This window comes from Molossus molossus, unplaced genomic scaffold (assembly GCF_014108415.1).
Source record: "Molossus molossus isolate mMolMol1 unplaced genomic scaffold, mMolMol1.p scaffold_m16_p_4, whole genome shotgun sequence".
Taxonomy (NCBI): domain Eukaryota; kingdom Metazoa; phylum Chordata; class Mammalia; order Chiroptera; family Molossidae; genus Molossus; species Molossus molossus.
In genome coordinates this window covers 82,735,673-82,760,713 of record NW_023425377.1, presented here as the reverse complement: position 1 = coordinate 82,760,713, position 25,041 = coordinate 82,735,673, and the positions used below count along the sequence as shown (strand labels likewise).

At 38.1% G+C, this 25,041-nt stretch overlaps 1 protein-coding gene across 1 annotated transcript in view; it reads left to right on the top strand.

The window, feature by feature from the left end:
- The window catches only part of CCDC25 (coiled-coil domain containing 25), a 47,506-nt gene extending 23,042 nt beyond the window's left edge, over positions 1-24,464 (top strand). Inside the window, 6 exon segments of the mRNA XM_036240460.1 lie at positions 71-122; positions 4,999-5,074; positions 10,872-10,975; positions 11,161-11,363; positions 20,472-20,517; positions 24,355-24,464. Of these exon segments, the coding sequence (XP_036096353.1) occupies positions 71-122; positions 4,999-5,074; positions 10,872-10,975; positions 11,161-11,363; positions 20,472-20,517; positions 24,355-24,384 (511 nt within the window). The 3' untranslated portion in view covers positions 24,385-24,464.
- The last annotated feature ends 577 nt before the right edge of the window (positions 24,465-25,041 follow it).

Genomic DNA, 25,041 nt, shown 5'->3' with positions numbered 1-25,041 from the left:
TTAAATGCAGGTGGCCCAAGGAGATAATTGTCTTGTACATCTTGCTAAAAGTGGTTTTCATTCTTTGTAGGTTTCATGTGGACAAACTCTCTTCGGCTCATGTATACCTTCGATTACATAAGGTAACTGGATTTAAACATGGAGTCATGACTTTTTCTTTAGTAATGAGCATATCTTGTCCTCCATCCCTTTTTTCTGCAATTAAATTGCTTAAAATAATAAATATGTACAAAAATCTGAAAATTAGCAAATAAAGAGATGTCTTCTCCTGACCCAGAAAATCACTAAGGGAAATTCTGGTGATTTTTGAGACTTGGGCATAGTACATATTTCCTGGCTAGAAGCACTGCCTTGTTCTGCCAGTTCAGCTGTGTTCTCTGTCACCTCTGCTTTCTCTTCCTTTTATTTCAGTTGACACTACTGGACTTTATACCTTCTCCAGTGGAGATCATGCTATGGTTCTTTTTTCTCAGGCTCGTGTGATTTTTCCTGTGTCACCAAGGGCAGATGTTCCCTATTATTGGGGGCTTTGGGAGGTTTAAAACCGCGTTCTAGTAAATGGAAAAGATTTTAATGTTCCCTAGTAACCTAAAACCACTATTTTTCCAATCTGTCTTTATATCCATGTTATATTTTCTATAGTTGAGTCATAGGGTATATATACTTGTTATATGTGTTGCTCTTTAAAATGTTTTGGAATGATTTTAGATTTACAGAAAACTTGCAAAGAGAGTGCAAGTTCCCATATATCGCACACCCAGTTTTCCTCATTGTTAACATCATACATTACCATGGTAGGTTTGTCAGAACTTAGAAACCAACATTGGTACATTTATATTAACTAAACTACAGACTCTGTGTTGATTTCATCAGCTTCTCCATTAATGTTCTCTTTCTGTTCTAGGATCCAGTTCAGGGTCCCACATCACATTTAGTTGTTATATCTTCCTAAGTCTTTGATCTGTGACAGTTTCTCTTTCCATTTTTTATGACCATGACAGTTTGAGAAGTATTGGTCAAGTATTTTATATTGGGTTTATGTGACGTTTTTGTCATGAATAGAATAGAGTTATGAGTTTAGGGGGAAGAATAGCACAGGAGCCCTCTCACCTGACAGAGTTAGGAAATACTTGCATTTATACTAACCCATGTATACACTCGTATGAACAATTGTTTCTGTATCTCTCCATCTGTATCCACATTTAGCTAAATACAAGCTTATATTAATATCTCTGTCAAATCCATTACTACATGGGCCATTCTAGCCTTTCCTTCTTGCTTATCTGTAAGTTCCTTCTCAGACAGCGAGAAGCCTGGCTCCCATCATCCACCATTTATTTGCTTATTTATTTGACTCCAATGTATGTGCCAATGGTTTCAGACTTGTTAACTCATATTCCCATACGAAGCAACTTGATCAACTAAAGTACAGTGTTTAGCTGCAATTGTTTTTGTTTTGTTTTTTTCTTATAGTTTTGAGTCAAAACAGTTTTCCAAAGTTACTTATAAGCTCCCCACCACCCCTAACTCCCTTCAGTGATGTGTCTCATACACTTGCAATACAGTTAGATTCTTTTGTCCTGGCATCCCCTGGTTGATTGTATTACTTTTTTAAAGTGACAGTTTATAAACTTTTTAATGTTACTGTATTATTTTCATATTTATTTTTTTGGCTGGCTGCTTTGAGTTGGCAATATGCCACAATTAATATGAAAGTTTCTGTGTCAAAATTTAGGTTGTTTATAGTTTTCAGCATTATGACTCTCCAAAAAGAAATGTTTTTTTATTTAGAGAGAGAGAGAGAAACATCAGTGTGAGAGAGAAACATCGATTGATTGCCTCCCATATGTGCCCTGTTTAGGGATTGAACCTGCAATCTGGGTCTGTGCCCTGACCAGGAATCAAACCTGCCACTTTTTGACATATGGGACAATGCTTTAACCAACTGAGCCACACTGGCCGGGGCAAGAAATATCTTTTTATGAACTGCTTTCTGTTTTTCTTTTGAATTATTTTTTAGAGTAATTATCAGAAAAAGAATTACTGGGCCAAAAGGTATAAACAGTTTGGTAATTCCTTTTTTTTGCCAGGTAGTATTGTGCTAATTTAAAATGTTATCACATCAGTACAGGTTTTCCAAACATTTTGAGGAATTTTATAACTTAAAAGAGAAAAGGCAACCTTTTGATCATTTTAGTAAATACATGGTGCTATTTCATTCTGGTTATAATGTTCATTTCTTAATTTGCTAGTAAGATTAAACACTGTGCCTCATCTTTACTTATACTTCAGTTTTTGAAAACTGTATTTTAAAGGAAAAGAGGAAGATTGTGAACTCTGCTGGAACAAAATTTTGAATTCTTCTAGGCTACTTCTTGCCATTTTGGAACTATTTGAAGTTTAGAAAAAATAGAGTATGGTGTTACCAAGTTTCCTTTGGTTCACGTTAAAGATTTTCCTTTGGGTTCTGCTGTGTTAGAAAATGGAAATAATGGTAGTTGTCCCAAGTTCACATTACCACCAGTTTTGACTTGTTTAAATAGAAGTTATTTTCTTTTGGAAGCACATATTGTCTCAGTAAAAATATGTGCTCTTTAAGAAACTCCTACCTGGCTTATCTGAAGTAGACAGCATAGCCCTTTGTACCTAGTAAGGACCAAGTTAAGTGTTGGAGATGCAGTAGTACTAAGTGCTTCAAAACCCAGACTCTGGGTTTGAATCCTGACTCTGCTGCTTGCTATGTGACTTTGAGCAAATTACTTAACTGTGCTCATTTTATTGGGTCATTGTAAGGATTAAATAAGCTTGCCTATCTGAAGCACTTAGAATAATCCCTGGCACATGCTAAGCACTATATGTGTTAATGGTTTTTTATTGGATTCAGTTGCATTCAAACCAAACCTTATATATAGATATTTAGCTGTGCTCTTTCCTAGCTTTCTTTGCTTTTTAAAAACCCACAGAAAAATGTCACTTACCTAGAGGTTTCTTATCTTATTAACATAAATGGCACAAAGCCCACAGTTAAAATTCTGACCTTTACATCTTAGGAGTACCTTATACTCTCCACTCAGTTTGTTTACTCTGACTTTATGCGTATTGCTAAGCTGAGTGAGGTGGGTATCTTTTTTTGTTTTTCTTTCTTGCTCATATTATGTTAGAAGTTGCAAAACAGGAAGCAGAGATTGCTTCAGGAATAGTGACAGCCGTGGGTAGTAAGGGGTGTTGGAACATACCCTGACATCAAGGCCAAGAAACTATTCAACAAGAACTCCGTAAGCACCATATTTTGGGGCCAGTTCTTAGAGCATGGTTCTAGTTATGGGTTTTTCCTCTCAGTTCTGTCACTTAACTAGATATGTGGGACCCTGGCCCAGTTCCTTAACCTCACTAAGCTTCATTTTCTTCATTGGTAAAGTGAGGATAATACTATCCATTTCATGTGGCTGTTTATGTAGTACCTGGCATGAGGTGGGTGCTCAGAAACCTGTAGCTGTTGTTTGTTTTGTTTTGTTTTTTTCATTTTTTGTTCAGATAGAGTGGGAGGAAGGGAGGGAGAGAAAGAGAAACATCAATGTGAAAGGGACACATTGAGTGGTTGCCACCCGCACGACCCAACCAGGGCCAGGGACAAACTGCAACCAAGGTATGTGCCCTTAGTGGGAACCAAACCCGGGTCTCTCTGGACCGCAGGTGGATGCTCTCACCACTGAGCCAAACAGGCCAGGGCTGTTGTTTTTGTTTTTAATTATTCATTTTGATTTATTTAACATAGGATCAATCAGTTCCTGTGTATTGTAGAAGCCCCTGAAGGCATCATTATTACTATATTATAGCCTAGTGTAATGGTTGATACTCATAATGATGACATTGTGTGATCAAGAAGTTACATTCAGAATCCTCATGGTCAGGGAATTGCACAGGATGAAGTACATCATTAGAGTAGTGACAAACTTAAATCACTTGGTTTGAGTCAAAATGTATGTATTTGAGAGATTTCCCATTTAAAACATTTAATATAGCCCAGCCGGTGTGGCTTAGTGGTTGAGCGTTGACCTATGCACCAAGAGGTCACTGGTTCAATTCCCTGTTAGGGCACATTCCTAGGTTGTGGGCCTAATCCCTAACGAGGGGCATGCAGGAGGTGGCCAGTTGATGTTCTCTCTCATCGATGTTTCTATCTCACCTTCTTTTTTCCTCTCTCTCTAAAATCAGTGAAAAAATATTTTAATTAATAAATAAATAAAATATTTAATATAAAGAAAAAATGTAGAAACATAAGGGAATATACTTAATTTATCTCAAATATTTATGTAGGTAGAATATTTCATTCCCAGACAGAAGTGCTACTGTAATCCCATGCCTAGTAGTAGCCAGGATAGAGTTGATTTTCACTTGCTCTTGCCTCTGAAATATTTTTCTTCTGAAATGGCTTTGCTTATTCAGCTTTGACTTTGATACAGTATCTGTAGAGAAAAGAATCAATATTATTTCTCCCTTATAATGAGTGGATGGTTCTATTTAACACACCAAGAACTTGCTTCCTGATTAAGGCTGAGGATAGATGACCTACTAGATGTTTGAGATCCAAAACTATAAGATGTCTCTTTGAGAGGAAGGTCGTAGGGACCTCACCTAAGAAGACAGACATCCAGTTGTCAAATATAGACACCATTTCCCCACAAGGTTTCTAGAAGTAAGAATGAGAAGAAGAGAGAAATTACTCAGACATAATTACAGTTAATATTTTGGTAGTTTTCTTTCATACCCTGTGTTTGTATTTTTTACTTATTAAGTATCAGTATTTTCCATATTGCTGCCCTCTCTTAGTTTAAATAAACATTCCTGTAACAGACTTCATTTTTCAGTGTTCTGAAATACAACTGAAGAGCCCCTGCTTTTAATAAAATGTGCCTGGTAAGGCAGCAGGTCCAATGAGTGTTCTGGTATCGATCATTAACAAAGTAGTGGACCATTTGGTTTATTTTTCTGTTTCAGGGGGAGGACATAGAAGACATTCCAAAGGAAGTGTTGATGGACTGTGCCCATCTTGTGAAGGCCAACAGCATTCAAGGTCAGTTTTCCTAGCAGTGCTTTTAGAATTAGTACTGATTTCTCTGTGTCTGAAATGGATTTCATTTTAGAGAACATGTTCCTGACTTTGGCTTGAGTCAAAGGACTAACTTGTAATATGCCTTTGCTCTGTTTTGTTCTTTAAGATGGCAGTTCTGCTACCTATCAAAGAACTAAAAGCTACTCTCCCCACCCCTCTAATTTTTAAGGCTGTATCTGAACTCTTTTACCTTGTTGTTCTTTCCTTGAATAGTAGATTGCCTATACCTGCCTACCCTTAAAGTTATTTGTGGAGAGATTTTTGGAAATCAGGCTAAGTTAATAGCTAAGCAAGTAATGTGTCTTATGACTTTATTTCTAATGCTATTTGATGTCTTTATTTCCATTATGTGTCATTAGATACTAGAACTGAAGTCTCCAAATCACTCTTTTCTGCTTTTTCTTCTTTTCCCCTTGTTATCAAGTCAATTGATCTTTACCTCCCTGAGAATTTTATTTAATTGGTCTGAGGTAATCTGTGAGTATCAGTATGTTTGCCGTGCTCTCCAGGTGATTCTCACGTTCAGAGAGGGTTGAGAACATTTGGTGTAAGTGTTTTAGGTAGGGTCTATAATACTGGGCTTGGTGCTTGTCTATTTCTCCTGTACAAGATATAATCTGTTTGTAGTAGTATATGTTAAAAAGGACAGTTATGGAGGTGGAAGTGGGAGTTAAAAAGGGGAGCCAGGAAATGGTGTTCTGCTAAGAATATTTGAGTTAGTAGATTGGATTTTAGGTATAGGATGTAGACCTAGATACCATAGAGGTAAATTTGTTTTGGTACGAAGTTCGGGGAAAATCCAGAGGGTTGGAAAGAAATAAGACTTGGGTAGAAGATAAGAATGGGGCAGACACATAGCCAGCAGCAGGTACCAAGGGTTGGTGATTACAGAACAAGAGCTGGGGATTAGCTCTTCCCCAGCACTTAGAGTATATTTTCTGAGTCTAACTTGGGCAGTTTTAAAGAGTCAGGTACCTAGCCAAAGAAAGTGGAAGTCTTGTCTTGTAGAGCCACTGAATTTCAACTCCATAAATCATTAAATTGCAATTAGTTTTAGGACATTCCAATTTCATGGATAGAACAGTGTCTAAGATTTCCAGTTAAGATCTTTACTACTGACAAAAATAATATAAACTAAAACTATTATTCTCTTTCCTTGTTTGTTGCAACCTCTTTCACATGTTCTTGTTCTGTCTCCATGCCCCTGGCTAGCAGATGTGACTTTATTAAAAGAGCTCTGGACTCTATTCTTGGCCCTGCCTCTTTTTTCTTAATCTCTTTATAGTTGACTTGTTTTAGAGAAACTAGGAACTGAGGAGAGAAGAGTCATAACAGAATTACTCTTCTTTCCTCTCCAGCCTTCCACAGCTACAGCTCACCAGAAAAAAGAGCTGGATCTAATTAAGAGTCTCACTCTTGTGAGTCAGTAGCAGAGGATGTTGAGGAGTGAAGATTTTTCTTTGCTGTGAGATTTGCTAAGTACACTGCATTTGTGTCCCTGTGTAGCTGAAATACTTTCCTCCGTGGTTGACCACCTTCAGCATTCAGAATCAAGGGAGTTGGGGTTAAAACTTGTTTGTCTGCATAGAATCTGGTCAGCCTGTTTTATATTCATCTTATACTCTCCTGCCAGATTAAACTTTCTAAAAGCCTAGACACTTTTCATGACACACCTACCTTGTCTATACAATTAAGTCCAAACTTCTTAAGCATCTTTGATCTGACTACAGAATTCCTTTTCCCTTCACATATTTTACACACCATCCAAACCAAATATTTGCTGTTTTTCACCTTTGCTTATATAGTCATGTGTTACTTAACGATGGGGATATGTCCTGAGAAATGCATCATAAGGTGATTTTGTCGTTGTACAAACATGATACAATAAACTTAGACACACCTCGATGGTATAGCCTATTGCTCCTAGACTGCAAACCTATACAATATGTTAATGTAGTGAATACTATAGGCAGTTGTAACACAATTGTATTTGTGTACCTAAACATGGAAAATGTACAGTAAAATGGTATAAGAGATAAAAAATGGTACACCTGTATAGGGCACTTACCATGAATGGAGCTTTCAGGACTGGAAGTTGCTCTGAGAGAATCTTGAGTGAGTGAATGTGAAGTGAAGGCCTAGGATATTACTGCATACATACTATTGTAGCTTTATAAAGACTGTACACTTACGCTGCACTACGTTTATTAACAAGAAATATTTTTCTTCAGTGTAACCTTAGCTTACCTCAACTTTTACTTTATAAGCTGTACAAAAATATTTTCTGTCTTTATAACCTTATTCTATAAGTTTTCCACTGTTTTTAATTTATTTAAAGACTTTTTTTTTTTTTACTTTTAAAACTTTTTTGTTAAAAATGAAGACACTAATATACACATGAGCCCAGGCCCCCACAAGGTCAGGATCATCAATATCACTGTCTTCCATGTCCATGTCTTGTCCCGCTGGAAGGACTTCCTGGGTGATAACGCACACATGGAGCTGTCCTCTCTGACCTCTCCTGTGATAACAGGCCTCTTCTGGAACACCTGCTGAAGGACCTGCTGCAGCTCTTCTTAAGGAGGTGTCACTCTTTTCAGAAATATGTCCACAGTGTTTTGCTTGGTTTGTTTTTGTTTTGTTTTTTTCATCATAGATTTGCTTGTAAGCAGATAATGCACCATAAATATTCTTCTCTAGTAATGAAAACTTTTCGGTGGTGGTGGTCCTTGTTTTCTAACTTTCTAAGGATCTTGTTGAGTTCTGCAAAAGCATTTGCTAAATCCTCCTCCACTATGAATTTTCTTGAGGGTTCTTTTTTTTATCCTGAAGTTTCCTGTTCTCTTGCCTCTTCAGCTGTGCATTCCTGTTTAGTTCCAACAACTCCTCATTAGTCAGTTCCTCAGGTTCCACCTCTAGGAGCTCCTCAGTGTTGTCATCATCCACACCCAGGTAAAAGTCGGTTGCCATCTCAGCCACAGCCCTATTGATTTTGCAATCTCCTCTTCCTTTGCAAATCCTTGGAAGTCGTGCGCAAACTCTTGAGTGTCTTCTTCCAGATGCCATCACACATCACTAGGCAACAAAAAAGTTTCAAGTCCATGATAATCTTATGGGACAGTTGTTATACATAGTTTGTCCTTGACTGAAATGTTATGCAGCGCACGATTGTATCATTACCTCTACTCTCAATTTTGTCCTTCTTGTCAGTCATCACAAGTCCAGATCCAAGCTAAAAGTTCAAGGTCTACATAGCAGTTAATAGCTAACATTGAATGTTAATTATATGCCTGACACTCTGGTAAAAACATTACGAATTATTTCATTTATTAACCTGTGGAGTTAGATATTTTTATTGTCATTTTACAGATGGGGCAGCAGAGCTTAAAGAGAATCAATAAACTTATCCAGGGTTTCAGAGCTCTGACTGGTAGAAGCTGCATTGGAAATCAGACAGTCTGACTTTAAAGTCGTCTGTCTTATCCACTGAACTATATGAACCTCTCTCACAGAGCCTTTTCTTCCTCCAGCTTTGAGAGACCACTGCCCTGTCTGTACCACCTTAGCACTTTACCGGTCCCTTCTCAGTATTTGATGAGTTCTTTTTTTTTTAATCCTCACCCGAGGACATTTTTCCATTTTTTGTTCAGATAGAGTGGGAGGGAGACAGAGAAATAGAGAAACATCGACATGAAAGGGATACATCGAGTGGTTGCCACCCGCACGACCCAACCAGGGCCGGGGACAAACTGCAACCGAGTTACATGCCCTTAGTGGGAACCGAACCCGGGTCTCTCCGGACCGCAGGCCAACGCTCTAACCGCTGAGCCAAACAGGCCAGGGCAATGAGTTCTACTTTTGATTGAAGTTATTTATGTACTTATCTGCCCTCTTTTAGTCTGGAAGGCAAGGTCCATTGTCTAATCCATGTTTGTATCCTCCTTGTTCACTGGAGATTTTTTAAAAACTTAATTTTGAAAAACAATCTCCAGCCTACAGAAAAGTTACAAGAAAAATGCAGCTCTCATATACTCTTCACTTAGATTCAACAATTTTTCCATATTAATTTGCTTTCTCTCTGTAACACACTTATTTAACTTTTTTAGCTGAACCATATGAAAGAAAATTACAGACATCGCAACCCCATCATTTATGTCCTGAGTACAAGGACATTTTCTTGTGACTGCATTACAATGATCAGTTAAGGAAATCTAACATGGATCAAATACTGTTATCTGATATAAAGTCTGTATATAAATATTCCCAGTGTTCCGCTCCTGTACCTTCATAGGATTTTTTCTGATCCAGGATCATGTGTTATATTTACTTGTCATGGCTCTCTAGTCTCCTTTTCTTTAAAAAAAAAAAAAGATTATTTTTAAATTGATTTTTAGAGAGAGAGGGAGAAAGAAACATCAGTCTGCTGCCGGCCTGGGCACATGCCCTGACCGGAACAACACCCAACCAATTGAGCCACACAGGCCAGGGCTCTGTGGTCTTTTATCTGGAGACACTTCTTTGTCTTTCCGGACATTGATACTTTTAGAGTAGAGACCAGTTGTAGAATATCCCACAATTTGGATTGGTCTGGTGCTTTCTCTTGAGTAGGATCACATTGCGAGTTTTCAGGCAGGAATACTTCACAAGTGAAGTAAGGTTGTGTTCCCAGATTTCTCCAGTGAATGTGGTGATTAATAAACTGAAATACATTGCCATCTAATTTTCAAAGGCCTTAAAGAATGTTGGTCCAGCGATTAAACTGTGATTCTTAGAGCTGCATGGGAGGCTGTCCGTGTAGAGGAGAAACATGAGGTGGAGGTGATGAAAGGAGAGGAGGAGGAATAAATATGGTACCTGGCATCCCTTTCATCCAGAGCATCTGTGCTTGGATTGCTTTGATATGTTTCTTTGGTAAGAGAGGTTCCACTGCTAAAAGACACAGAACAAAAATTTTGCTACACTGGTCTAGTTACCTCATGTTTCAGATGAGATTACGAGAGCCATGTGGACCTTCCCAAGGTGACAGCTGGTTTGTGGTAGGGCCAGGGTAGGGTGCAGGTCTCTTGAATCCCAGGCCGTGGCTTCCTTTACTTTATCTTGCTGCTTAACCTTTATTGGATCAAGGACTCCTCTGAGAATGTGAGCAAATCTGTTTGGACCTTCTCTCTTTAAAAACAGTGTGTAATAAATTTTGCATTCAATGTTTGGGAGTCTCAGAAGTCCCTGAATTGAACCAACCTATGGACCTCCGTTTTCCATTGTCATACTTTTTGCTTGAATTGTGTTGATCAGCTTTACGATTTGCCTTTTGTGGGTGGTTTTTATTTTTTTTATTTATTTATTTTTTTTCATCCTCACCTGAGGACATTTTTCCATTTTTTGTACAGATAGAGTGGGAGGGAGAGAGAGGAAGAGAGAGAGACAGAGAGAGAAACATCGACGTGAAAGGGACACATCGAGTGGCTGCCACCTGCACGACCAACCAGGGCCGGGGACAAACTGCAACCGAGGTACATGCCCTTAGCGGGAACCAAACCCGGGTCTCTCCGGACCGCAGGCCAACGCTCTAACCACTGAGCCAAACCGGCCAGGGCTGTGGGTGGTTTTTAAAAGAAAGTATTTTGTGGTTTAAAACACTTGATGCCTTGTTCGTTCTAAGCTTTTTCCTTTGTTGGATTATGGTAATTTGTCAATGGGTAAGGGAACACTTTGCTCAGTGTCATCCTGCCTGCATGTTGAAGACGGTCTCTCTTGGCAGGCTGCAAGATGAACAACGTTAACGTGGTATATACACCGTGGTCTAACCTGAAGAAAACAGCTGACATGGATGTGGGACAGATAGGCTTTCACAAGCAAAAGGACGTAAGTGTTCTGTGTCACAAAGGAAGGTGGAGGTGAAGGATCTGTCTTTTCTAACATCTTTGCTCTTGAGGGCTCAGCATGATGTATGTTTTCTAAATGGTTACTAACCCCCTGGAAAGTCTTACCCCTATTCTGGGGGACGGTCATGTAAGAAAGAGTATTTTTTCCCTCTACCTCCCTCATAGGTGAAAATTGTGACAGTGGAGAAGAAGGTGAATGAGATCCTGAACCGATTAGAAAAGACCAAAATGGAGCGGTTCCCAGACCTAGCAGCAGAGAAGGAATGCAGAGACCGTGAGGAGAGGAATGAGAAAAAAGCCCAAATTCAGGAAATGAAAAGGAGAGAAAAGGAAGAGATGAAGAAGAAGAGGGAAATGGATGAACTTAGGTATGTTGGAGCTACCGTATTGGTATTCACTGTGATTTTTTTTTTAAATACATTTTTATTGATTTTAGAGAGAGAGGAAGGGAGCAGTGTGGGGATGGGGGAGAGAAACATCAAAAGGCTACCCTCCTGCATGTCCCCTACTGGGGACTGAGCCCGCAACTCTGGTTTGTGTCCCGACAGGGAATTGAACCAGCGACCTTTTGGTGCATGGGACCACGTTCAACAACTGAGCCATACTGGCCAGGGCTCTTCACTGGTTTTAATCAAGGATCAGCCCTTAAGAATGATATACTGTAAAAAGAAAAAATGAATGCTATACTAGTGGAGGAGGGGACATATAACAAGCTCAAAGCTTTAAATGAGTTAGAAAAAGACATCTATACTAATGTGTTGATCAAGTGAATTGCCCTTTTATAGGGGTTGGATATGAGAGTATATGAAATAAAATGGCTAACTTTATTTTTGGATAGATCATCATGAGTTATCCTCAAAGTTTGGTTTGTAAACATCTTCGGGAAAAGAAAAGATGCTTTATTAAGTGTTTAACATTGACTAGCTATGGTATTTGAATAAAGTTGTCTTAGCTCAAAATGACAGTGTTAGTTACTTTTAAAAGTTGGTTTTAAAACCTCTTTTTTACATTTTGAAAGTTTAAATTAAACTTCACTGTAGTGAAGTTTGCTCCAAAACACTGCATTTTTAAAAACTGAATTTATTGGGGTGACATTGGTTAATAAAATTAATATAGGTTTCAGGGGTACAGTCATATAATACATCATCTGTATATTGTATTGAGTGTTCACCACCTCAGATTAAGTCTCCTTCCATCACCATTTATCCCCTCTATATTTTCTTCAGCCCTCCCCCACCTTTCTCTGGTAATCACCATACTGTTGTGTGTGTCTATAATTTTTTCAAAGCACTGTATTTTTAAATAATAGTACTTAAAATATAGTTCGGATCCTGAAATTTTGTGTATAAGGTCATAAGAATACTTGACTATATTTTCTATTGCTCCTATAACAAATTACCATAAATTTAGTGGCTTAAAACAGCATACATCTATTATTTTATACTTCTGTATGTTAGAAGTTGGGTGTGGTTCTCACTGGGCTAAAATCCAGATGTCGGCTGGGCAATGTTCCTTTCTGGAGTTCTAGAGGAGAATCTTTTCTTTTCCAGCTCTTAGAGGCTGCCCACATTTCTTGGCTTGGACCCCTTTTTCCATCTTCAAAGACAGCAATATTGCATCTCTCTGACCTTTCTTCCATAGTCATAGCCCCCTCTTTGATCACAGCTTCCTTACTTTTAAATTCCAATGTGGTGACTTTGGGCCCACCCAGATAATTCATATAATCTCCCATCTAAGATTCTCAATCACATCTGCAGAGTAGTTCCTTTTGCCATATGAGGTAACATATTTATGGGTTCTGGAGGTTAGCATGTGGATGTCTTTGGGTAGGATCATTCTTCTATGTACCACACTAAATCTATAGAGGTGCATAGTACTATAGCTGAAGAGGCCCGTAGTTTTGTTGTTGTTACTGTTTTCTGTGAAAGAAGGAAATTGATTCTGTGACTTCTAGTCACAATTCCTTAGATTTTTCCACAGTTGTCCGTAGATATCACATTTTAAGTATACCAAAACAGGAGAAAAAAGTATTGATGTGTTATTCACTTTGAGAATGATATAGTATCAAGCTGTTTGACCATGTTCTGACCCAGTTTCCTTGGAATACCTCGGTCATTAGAAAGATTGTTGGGTCAGAATTTGGTATTATGATCAAGTATTGGTACTTTTTCGTTATACACTTGTTTCTGTGGAGATTCTGCTAAAACAGAATTAGTAGCTTCATTTAAAATATAATATTCAAATGGAGAACTCCTGAAGTGTTATCCTGAGTTATATTTGCTAGCATGGGGCTAATGCTAGATTTAACATTGATATAACCTAGAATTATAAGTCTTCTTTTTGTTAGCAGTGAAAGAAAAATGATCAACTTTATCAGTGTGGTAAAATATGTGGAATTTTGAGTGATGTAGGATTTAGAGTGGTTTATTCTTTTTTGTTTTTAGTGTGGAGTGGGAAAAAATTGAAAACATGCCATTTTGTGCTCTTTACAAATCTAACACAATTTTGTTTGGATATATAATGTTATGTGTTAGAAATATAATAGCACTTAATTTTCTTATAAAAATTTAATAAGAAAGAATAGCTAACATTTTTGGGCACGTCATCTGCCAAACACTATCCTGTGTTTTACTGCATTATCTCATTTAATCCTAATAATAGCCATATGAGGTAGATACTTTTTGTACTTTGTAGAAGAGGAAACTGAAACTGAGAAGCAGTTAAGTAACTTGCCCAAAGCCATGTAGCTAGCCTCAGTCTGATTCCCAAGGTAACACACTTACCACATTCTTCAGCCCTCTATTCAGTTTGTTCATTGTTAAAGTAGTATTTATTCCATGTACAATCAATCAAGTAATATATAGATGCCATAATTTACCTTAAGTTACATTATATTTTTGTTTCATATTAAGCTGTATACAGCTAAAACTTGGGGAATTTTGTATATTTGATTTCACAAGTTTAAAAAGTTGCAAGCATTTAAACGAATCCATCCACTAAAACACAGTTTTCATATCTTCTGGACTTTCTTTATAGTGTCAACTATATATAAGATATTCATATAAATTGAATATTTATTCCTATAAACTTTTATCTATTTCATTGAATAAAATTTTGGATTCAAAAATTTAATCATTCTCGTTTTGTAAGCCATCTCTAGTCACTTGTAGTCTTTCCATTTGTTTCTTCAGACATAAATTTTTATATCACTCTGGTACATGCATATAAAAAGGAAAATATAAGTGGAATAAACTAAGAGTCATTTTCCTAGTCCATGTTTTTAAAGTGCACAGTTTTATCCCCACTGCTTTATTTTTAATAACTTATCATGGGCCTCAGAAAACCAAAAACAGTTGGTGTGTTTCTGTGAAACATGTGCCACAAAAACGACTTCCACATGCTGCAGAAGGTAGAAGAATGCGGAGCGGGCTCTAGCGTGAGGAACTGATGCGGTGACATAGCAGAGGTTCATGGCATATGCAGAGCTGCTGTTGGCATGTGCATTCTGCAGCTCCGTGAAATTCCAACAGCAAAGGCTAAGCTTCGGATGTTTTATTCTTTGTTTTTATACATTTGTAGTGCTGGCATCACTTTAATCTCGGCCTTTGACGCTTCACCTAGGAAATCAAATGCTGTGCCTATAAAATTTTTTTATTCTCAAGTCTTTCTTTTGGCTTTTTGTCAGTGAAAATACCATTGAATTTCACCAACCGTTGATTCTTTTATTTGGACCATCTGGTAAGGAATGTCAAGTTGCTGTGATTGCTTAAGAAATTGACTTTTGAATCTTTGGCATATTCCACAGATAAATGAAGAAAATATTATCCCAGGCAGTATCCCCAGTGTTTCCACATGATTTCAGTGAAAAAATATTTAGCCCAGTATCCAGAAGAGCGACATTTCAACATCTTTCCGATCCTAAAACCATTTTAGACTCTGGACTCCATTCTAACTTTTCAAACAAGAATGACAGGAAGCTTTTCATTTCTAATTTCTACTAGGGGGGAAAAGGAGGATGGAAGTGCTCTTGTTTTAGTCCAGATCTTTGAGCCCTAGTCGGGATCACACCTATCAGCCCTCAGCTCAACAATGAACAGCAAAACCCACTGCAAGGAAGGAACTGCCCGCCTTCTCTGATGAAAAGAGCAGTAGCCCCTGGAGCTCCGTCTTGTTCTTGCAAACAAGCGCTTCACTCCTTGTCCTCCGTGTGCAGAAATTGTGCTGATCTGATCATGTAAACAGGTCTACAGAAAGGTCATCCTTTTTTAGGTTGGTTTTAGAAATATCTGGGTTGTTTGGAGGGTGGCAAAGTGTGAAGGTTAGATAGTAGTAGTATATTAATACCTTCTGTTAATCATTTTATTAATTTAAACAATAATGAATATTTCCTTTTCCTTAGACTGCATATATTCTTATCCATCCTATTTGTTAGCTCCTTAGCTTTTTTAGCTCACACACTTGCCCTCTCAGCCTAAGATTTAGTGGGGTTTCAGTTTAGAGAATCTTTGTACAGGGTTAGGTGTAGGGGGAAGCCAAAGTCTTCATTTCCATACCTGCCATGCTGGAAGCCGTACATAGAGTTCCGAGAAAGTAGCAGAAGAGACTCAGCATGGGTTTTTAAAGTATTTGGAGCCTTGGAAGTGATCTTGCTTGGAGAGTTAGAGAAGCAGAACATCTCTTTTCACTCAGTCTACATTTTGTTTTAGAGAGAGAGCGAGCGTTTAGAGAAAGAAAGCCTTTAGGCCGGTACCTGTGAGTCTACCATAGACACATAGACACTCCCTTTTTTTTTTTTTTTTTTTAAAGGAGAGATTATTTTATTATTTACTCATATCATAAATTGACAGCTTGGTATCAAACCGCTCACAGCATGGTAAGAATATCACTGGTGTCACATGAGATGGGTTTAGGTGGTATGTCCATGGACATGTTTTAGCAGTTATGTAATTATTTTAATGAGTTTAGAAAAACTAGCATATCAAATTTGATTTAATGGATGTTATTGCTTAGAGCTAGGCAAAGCATGAAAAGGAGTGGATATAGAGTCAATGTAAAGATAAATATTAATACTAGTACAGGCGATACACAGAGACAGCAAACCAAACTTATAGAGGATACTGTCACTTCTTGACGGGCTAGAGAACAGTATCTATGTCTCCCTTCAGTGTGTCATAGGGATGTTGTTTCATCTGAGGAGTTGAATTTGTGGTGTTAACAGAAGTCCAGAGGATCCTTTTGAGAAATTAAAAAGTTGATTCGGATAATGATTTGCAAACAGGGAATATAGCCCTCGGTATAAACCGAGAATATTCTCCAAAATGGGGAGGGAGGGCAAGTGGGGGGAAATAGGGCCAGGTTTTTAAAGGCTGAAGCTGCAAGGAGCCGAATATTAAAGAGATGCTAGGGAAACATGACCACAAACTTACATCATTTGTTCTCTTGAGTGATGTGGGCAACTGGACTTTGAACAGTCTGCTGACTCAGGGGTCAAGCAAGTGGACCATGAGATGAGAACAATGGGTAATATATGATCAAGCATTTTTAGTGTCCTAGTTTCAGCCCAGGCATGTTGAACAAAAAGGTTTATTTTGGTCACACAATTACAGTACAGGGAGTATTATTTATTGACAGTACAAAAGTATAATTTATCAAACAGTACAAGTAGCACAAGAGGAGCTGCTTGCTCTGCAGGTGGTTTAGGAGCTCAAAAGGGTGAAGTTATGCTTTGTGTGTAGCTTCAGAGCTCAAGCTGCAAAAATCTAAATATTGGGTCACAAGTTAGGATACTAAAGTTCTTTTAAGTCCTCAGTGGTTACATCCAGTGATATAATCCAATGAAAGATTACCTGCTCTATTTTAATTTTGTATCCTCTTTGGCTTTTGTGGCATTGTAACAAATGTTTATTAACATCAAAGTCGTGTTCACCATGTGGCTATTGAAATAAACAAGAGTCGGAAATGTAGTTAATAGAGGATAAGTGAGTAACAAATCAGAAAAGACAAAGGGTAAGGGATAGGGATATTTAAAGTGGGTGTCTGGGAGATCAGAATTGGAACCTAAGGCTCAGGTGATTGAAGTCAGAGAAGTACAAGACCCACGTAAAATGGCAAGTCACACAGGTATATGTATATCATCAGTTTGAACATTGATGTGAACTTGATTTGGGGACAAAGATTACTTCAGCAAAGAGGTTAATGTGTGAAATGTGAAAGGTTATAGTTGATAAAAGGCAGAGCAGGTATTCAAACTCAAGTCTGCAATTCTGAAGTCTGTGAATATGCTATACCATGCTGCCTGTAAGCCAAGGAATGAACAAGTTGGCAAGGCCAGAGTCGAGGTTATTTCTAGGGAAATAAAAAGAATAGAAGGTTTTGCCCGGCTGGTGTGGCTCAGTGAATTGAGCATCGCCCCATGGACTGAGAGGTCCTGGTTCGATTCCCAGTTGGGGCACATGCTCAGGTTTCAGGTGTGATCCCCAGTCGGGGGCATGCTGGAGGCAGCTGATCAATGTTTCCCTCTCACATTGATATTTCTATCTCTCCCTCCCTTCCTCTTTCTCTAAAACAAACAAACAAACAAAAAAACAATAAAAACATTAAAGAAAAAAAAAGTTTTGTTCCATCCAAAATTTCATGTTGTAAATGATAAGGAGCCATTGTATTTCTTGGGATTTTAGGAAAAAATGGATTTGTACGGATGATGAGTTAAGTGGCAACGTGCAGGAAGGGGTAATGGTGAGACCACTGAGTAAAAGGATGGTATAATCTGATGTGGAAATGACTGCTGTAATTGTACCTTCTTTTCTCTCTGACACACTACTACTGTTGCTTTCTTTAAATAGTGCTGTGTCATAGCTCTTCGTTTTAATGATGAGCTCTTTCAAAGAAGCACTTATATGCATCCTTTTTTCCCCTCATATGTGACCCAGCACCTTGCATATGCAGTGAGTGATTAGTCATTATATTATGGATGAATAACGAACTGAGAATAGCTTCCCTGATACAGTTATTCTTGAGCTAAGATCAAAACTATGTTTGCTAGTTAAAGGGAGTGGGGCTGGGATGGAAAGAGAGCTCTAAGCAGAGGGAACTATGTGTGCAAAGACCTTGTGTGGGAGGGAGCAAGGCAAAACACAGGACTAAAAATAGGCCCAAATGTCTGGAGCAGCTGGCCTGAGGGATCACTGGATCAAGGTGTCAGTCCATGCAGGGCCTCATTGACCATGTTTGTCTTCACCCTAAGAGTTATGTAAAGTCATTAAGCAAGGGGTAGTATGATAAGGTTTGTGTTTTGGAAGGTTGCTTTGCTGACCTGATTGGAAAGGTAATGCAGGTGGGTGTGGCTAGGGCAGTTAGGAAGCCATTGTAGTCATCCATGTGACAGTGAGGTACCTTGGACTGTGGTGGTGCTTTGGAAGTGGAGAGATGTGGACTAATGACAAGTAACTTTGTAGATAAAATGACAGGATTTGAATGAAGATAGATTGGATTGAGTGGGGAGGCAGAGAAAAAAAGTGACTCCTGGATTTCTGGTTTGTGAAATGAGATGGAAGGCGATGCAGTTCTTTGAGGTAGAGGATACTGGAAAAGAACTCAACCATTTTTTATAGTGGGGAAGACCATGAGTTAGGTATGGATATATGAATCTGAAAATACCTTTGAAGCATCCCCAAAAATGTCAAATAGGCCCTTGGATTGATGGGCCTCAGAGGAAAAATGTGGCCTAAAGAAGAGTAAACGTGTGTTTCTTTCATATAAGTGGGAATTTAGACCCAGTGGTTCTTGAACCTGGGTTGTAGGTATCCAACAGGTCATCTGAATATGTTTTAATCTTCACAGGTGATTTTAAAATGCAGCCAGGATTAAGATTCTCTGTTCTAACCACTTTTTAATCAACATGTTTTTCTCTTTTTGCTCATGCAGCAATTGACCTTTTATCTGTTTGTTTATTTCTTATAGATACCACTTACTGTTACTAATACCTCTCTCTGGATGTCTTCTCACAGCTTGTTGTCTGTCTCTGTGACGATTCTTCTGCCCTTTACCCCTCAATTTTGTACAGTTCACATTTACTTGAATTTCTCCATTACTTCAGAAGTAACATGTCCTAAAATAGCACGTCTTGGCAACATTTTCTCATTTCTCTCAGTTGTAGCATTATTTCGCCCAAGCTAGAAACCTTGATATCATCATCAATTGCTCTCAGATTTGTCTCTTCTTACCAGTACAGCTGTTAATGTTGTGCATTAATGCCCTCGGGTTGGGATATTGCAGTAGACTGGAGCATGATGGCTAGAGTGTAAGTTAAGGAGGCAGACTTGGGTTCAAAACCTAGCTTCTCCACTTGTTAGCTGTGAGACCTTGGATAACTTCCTTAACTTCTCTGACTCTGCCTTCTGTGTGTACAGTGGGCATGATACTATCCCTTGCTTCACAAGGTGGTTGTGGGGATTAGCAGTAATGTATTTATTTTTTATCCTCACCCAAGGGCATTTTTGCATTTATCTTCAGATAGAGGGAGAGAGGGAGGAAGAGAGAGAGAGAAAAACATTGATGTGAGAGAGACACATCGACTGGTTGCCACCCACACAACCTCAGCCAGGGCCAGGGACATACTGCAACAGAGGTATGTGCCCTTAGCGGGAACCGAACCCGGGACTCTCTGGTCCACAGGCTGATGTTCTAACTGCTGAGCCACACTGGCCAGGGCTTAGCAGTAATTTGTTAAGCACATAACACAGGTCCTAGCAAATAAAGGATACTTGGTAAATGGTAGCAAATACTATTGTTATTAACTGATCTTTGCTTTAATCTTCCTCTGTTCTGCGTGCTACAGATTATTCTTTTTAAAACACTGGTAATATATGGTCTCACTTTCTATTGTTTCTGTGTATTTTTTTTTTTAATGTGTTTTTATTGATTTTTTAGAGAGAGAGAAAGAGAGAGAGAGAGAGAAACATCGATATGGGAGAGAAACATAGATCGACTACCTCCTGCATGCACCCACAACCGAGACATGTGCCCTGACCTGGAATCAAACCGGTACCTCTCAGTCCATGGGACAGTGCTCAATCCATTTAGCAACAAAATCCAGGCGTCTCTGTGTATTTTTTTTTTTAAATCAGGCCCACAACCTGGGCATGTGCCCTGACTGAGAATTGAACCGGCAACCTTTTGGTGCATGAGTCAATGCTCAACCACTGAGCCACACCGGCTAAGCTATTTTTTTTTTTCTTTTTTGATTTGAGAGAGAGAGAGAGAGAGACATCGATGAGAGAGAACATCGATTGGCCAACTCCTGCATGCCCCCCATTGGGGATTGGGCCCACAACCTGTGCATGTGCCCTGATTAGGAATTGAATCAGTGACCTCTTGGTGCATGGGTCGACACTCAACCAGTGAGGCACACTGGCTGGGCTGTTCATGTAATTCTTGCCAGCTGCATAACCTTATTTTAAATGTTTTTTTTCTTTCAGGAGCTATTCATCACTAATGAAGGTTGAGAATATGTCTTCAAATCAGGTATGCTCAAGTTATTTGTTCTAATGTTGTGCCTTGAAATAATTGACTAAGAGTTTTTAATAATTAAATTACTGGCCAGTATTGACTCACATGTTGCACAACTATAGGACATTCAGGTGGATTCTATTAGGCATTGTCTCTCCTTCCTTATGGACTTCCTTGTGTTTGTTTTTAAGTAGGTCACCTGTGTCAGTACCGTGTCAGTTGTGAAGTGTGGGTCTGTTAGTACTTATAGGACTTTCAACCATTCCTCATTTTGCTCTTTCCTAGTTGTAGGCTTGCAAGAGTACCTTTATTTATTAGTGTTCTATATTATAATTGAGTGAGAACAAAGTTATCACCTTCTATTAAAAAATAAAGCAGAAGTATTAACTCTAAGATCTTATCTGTAGTCTAAGTGACTACATTAGTCATTTTCATGTTCCTCAGGACTTGAGATAAAGAGAAATGGTGTAATCTATATTATAGTACTGAAAGGATCTTCGTAGCATTAGCACCTAGTTATTTTAATGGAATTATGTCAGGGACTTGTTGTCCATGAGTACTCTCTTTCCCAAAGTTTATTTTGAAGTGTCTGGAGATAGCACAGTTTAGCTATTGTTGAACAGTCTTTGTACAGAATTAAAACTGAGTGGATAGATTTGCTCTCTGGAATGTTTTATAGTATTGTTTACAATATGTGCTTTAGATCTGTGTTTTCCAATATACTAGGCACTGGTTGTCTGTGGCTTTTTAAATTTAAGTTAATTAAAATTTAATTTGACTTAAAATTTTAGTTTCTTAGTCATATTGACCACATGTGGCCAAGGACTACTATATTAGTACAGAAATAGAACATTTCCGTCATCACAGAAAATACTATTAAACAACACTGCTTTAGTACTTGGAAATAATTACCAGAATTTAAGATCCCTTAAAGATCATCTAGTCAAACCTCATAATTAGGGCATGAATAGGAATTGTTAATAGGATTTTACCACTTATTCATATCTATATAGCATTCTGAATGTAATAAGAATAGTATCTTCATTACTATCTCTATGGAGAACTAAATTTATGAGGCTTTTTTATGAGCCAGAGACGTATCTTTATAATTTATTCCGGAAAAATTCCAGAGTAACATTATATAATTAAACAGAGCCTAGAATTTGACATTTAGAGATGTAAACTGTCATTTACTAATTGAATAAGGCTAATAAAGTTATTTAACCTCTCTGAGCACATATCCATCAGCAGTGAAAAGGAGACATATTACCTCATGGGACCAGACAGGGCATATGTGAAAGTTTCTACCTTGACTTAGTCACTCTGTGAATATAAATGGTCATTATTATTTCTTACTCATGTAGTCCTTTGTTGCTATTTCCCACAGAGTATCAGTATCAGAAGATTAGATGTATTTAATCCCTTTTGCAAACTATTCTTAGATTTCTTGAAACTGTTAAAATAGTTTAACATTTCAGAAGTCTTTAACCTGCCTCAAATCTAATGTCTTTGTTTTTTTGGTGGTGGTTGCTTCTTATTGAAGGTTTCTGTTATTTAGGGGCTACTTTCCAACAGAAATCTGGCACCTATTTTATGTTATGATTTTAGGCATTTTCATTCCTGTCATTGTGGATTTTTAAAGTTTGGATGTTGTCTTGGAATTATGAAGTAAATACATACACATACATATACACGAATATATATACTAACACCATCTCATCTGATTATCAACAGATGTTAAAAGTCCAAAGGTTTACTAATCCTTCCATTTTTCCCTCCCTCTCTTGTTTGCTACCCCTGTTCCTGAGCTCCAGGTTTGAATCACATTCAAGTTTCCAGGAAAGTTTCGCATTGGGTGTTTTGATTCTTTCTTGCAGTGGAAGGACTCTCATAGCTTTTTCCCGTACTTCAAAAGAATAAGCTCTAATTCTTCTTGTAACTGTCTTCTGTTAAGGGGATACAGACCTTTTGTGATTCAATTTGGCAACATGATCAGTCAATTTTCAGTTAAAGTCTGGCATTTATGTAAGATAATTTTTAATTTAGCTTACCCAAGTGGGAAAAATATTAGTCTTCCTCTCTGAACTTTGTTTTAATTTTGAGTTTGTGCTCTCCTATTCAAATTAGTTCTCTTCAGTCTATAATTTCCTTCTAGTCTTTCTAAATTTGGTATCAGGAACCATAATTTCTTTTAACATTTTATTTGCTTATCATTTGTTGTTAATCCTCACCCAAGGATATTTTTCCATTGATTTTTAGATAGAGTGGGAAGAGAGAAACATTGATGTGAGAGATATTGATTGGTTGCTCCCAAATGACCCTGTCCAGGGCTGGGGATTGAACCCTGCAACCCAGATATATGCCCTTGACTAGGAATCGAACCTATGACCCTTCAGTCTAAGGGCTGACACTCTAACCACTGAGCCAAACCAGCCAGGGCAGTTCGCTTATCATTTTATAAGTGGACAACAGGAAACCTATTTTGCTATACTGAGAAACATATTGACTCTTAAAGGGACTCTGAAATGTAAAAATTGTGCTACTAAAGTCTTGGAGCTCAGATATATATTTACAAGTTACTATAATCCTAAAATACAGATTCTCAGACACATGGGAACTCTGCAGATGTAACTCACAGCCTTAATGGGGAATAATGCATTTTCATTGTCACCAACCTGACTTATCTTGGTGAGTTTTTCATTCTCAGTGTTTGGGATTTAACCTTCAAAAATATGGGATGACTCTCAACCTCTCAAATGCTATTCAGTTTCGGACTCTAGGGCAGTCACAGTTCTAGTGCTTGCATAGAAGACAAACATTAGTGTGCTCTTTGAACAGTTATTATCTAAGGCATTTTAAGTGTGGCCTCAGTTTGTTATGCTAATTGAAGAGAAGCACACAGAAAACTTCTGAATGAAAGTGAAGATTAAATCAGATTTCACAGAAACCATTGTTTTCTACCTGTATCTCATTTGCCTACCCAGCTCGTGTAAGAGCTATAAGGAGAAAAGCATGTATACCTATAAGCCTTAGTCTTTCTCTGATAACTCAGGTGTCGTGCAGTGGGAATATGAGAGAAACTGAAGCAAGTGACATGTTCAGGTTGTGACATTTTTTAAGCCAGTGTACCAGAATTTACACTGTTAGTGAATGTTCGCCTTCAGAGCAGTTCCTTGGGGTGTGCAGTATCTCAAAAAGAGACTAGGCTCTATTTTTGTACTTGTTCTTCTGGACTTGTTTATAATCCACACAATAAAAGCAGACCCTTTATACTGTATACCATCATGTGAGGTGTTTTGTTTTTGTTTTTAATCAAAACTTGGCAAGCCAGCTAACTTGGTAACTAGCCTGTGGTTCCTAATGACTTTTCCTAGGTTTTGGGGTTTTTTTTTAAGCCATCTGTGAAGTCACAAATATGTGACAACCTTGAACTCAAAATAGTGAAATTTAGGCCAAAAGTATTTTTGCATATCAGTAGCATTGTTGGCATAAGGATACTGAGGCAGTATTTGTTTGATTTCATATCATTTGTTGAAGGAGCAATTGCATTTTTTTGTTACATCCCATACTCAGTCGGTTGGGCCTTATTTCATAGTCTGGATATCACTGGTCGCCTGTTGTGTAATCCAGGCCATGTAATGGTACCCTAGAGAATATGGCCGCTAACCACCTGTTCTAAACAACTAACAATTTAAGATAAAGAAGTGAAGAGTGAATTTAATTATTTTACTGTTTTCTTTCTGAACTCTACAATTAGAAATAAGGAGGCTTGTTACTTAAGACATAACTTGTAAATTTTACAAATTGAGTTTTTCGGAGGCGTTTATGGTTTTATTTTTTTGTTTCCTACAGGACGGCAATGATTCAGATGAATTCATGTGAATGGAGAAATGGACCTTTTAAAGATGCGAATTTAGGGACGTTGCAGACGTTTTAATTTCATCCATGTTCTGAGTTACAAACAACAAACAACCAAAATTCTACCTTCAGTCTACACAAATATCAACTTGGGAGTTTTAAAAAATTGTTCCCTTTTTTGCTGACAGAAAAGCATCAGATACATGTATGTCAGATATAGTTGGACTTGAAGACAGCCTATAACTTTAGGAAAGTGAAAATACATGTGCCGGAAAATGACTTGGTAGCTCATGAAAGTTGGCTGCCCTTGTTCTTGGGATAGACTTTAGAACGAACCAACTCTGAAAAGTATTTCTGGTACTGTGGTCTGTCCCTGAAACCAGATGTCTTGAAAAGCTTTTTATATTCTTAAAATAGCTTCACTTCTGTTAAGAAGAATGTATTGGTGAGCAATATATAGGAATGTTCCTCTCACACTTGATTTCCTGATTAGAAAAAGAAGCAGATGGGTTTTGAAGGTGATAGTGATATTTTCATTCATGTTCCATTGTGTTGTCTGAGTCACTTAGCATAGTTGCCCTCAGCTCTCAGCTTGCCCTCGCTTCTCCGCTTCTCCGCTCTACATCCTTCTTATCTCTGAGCGAGGGCCTCCATCAAGGTACCAGCAGACTTAAACGAATA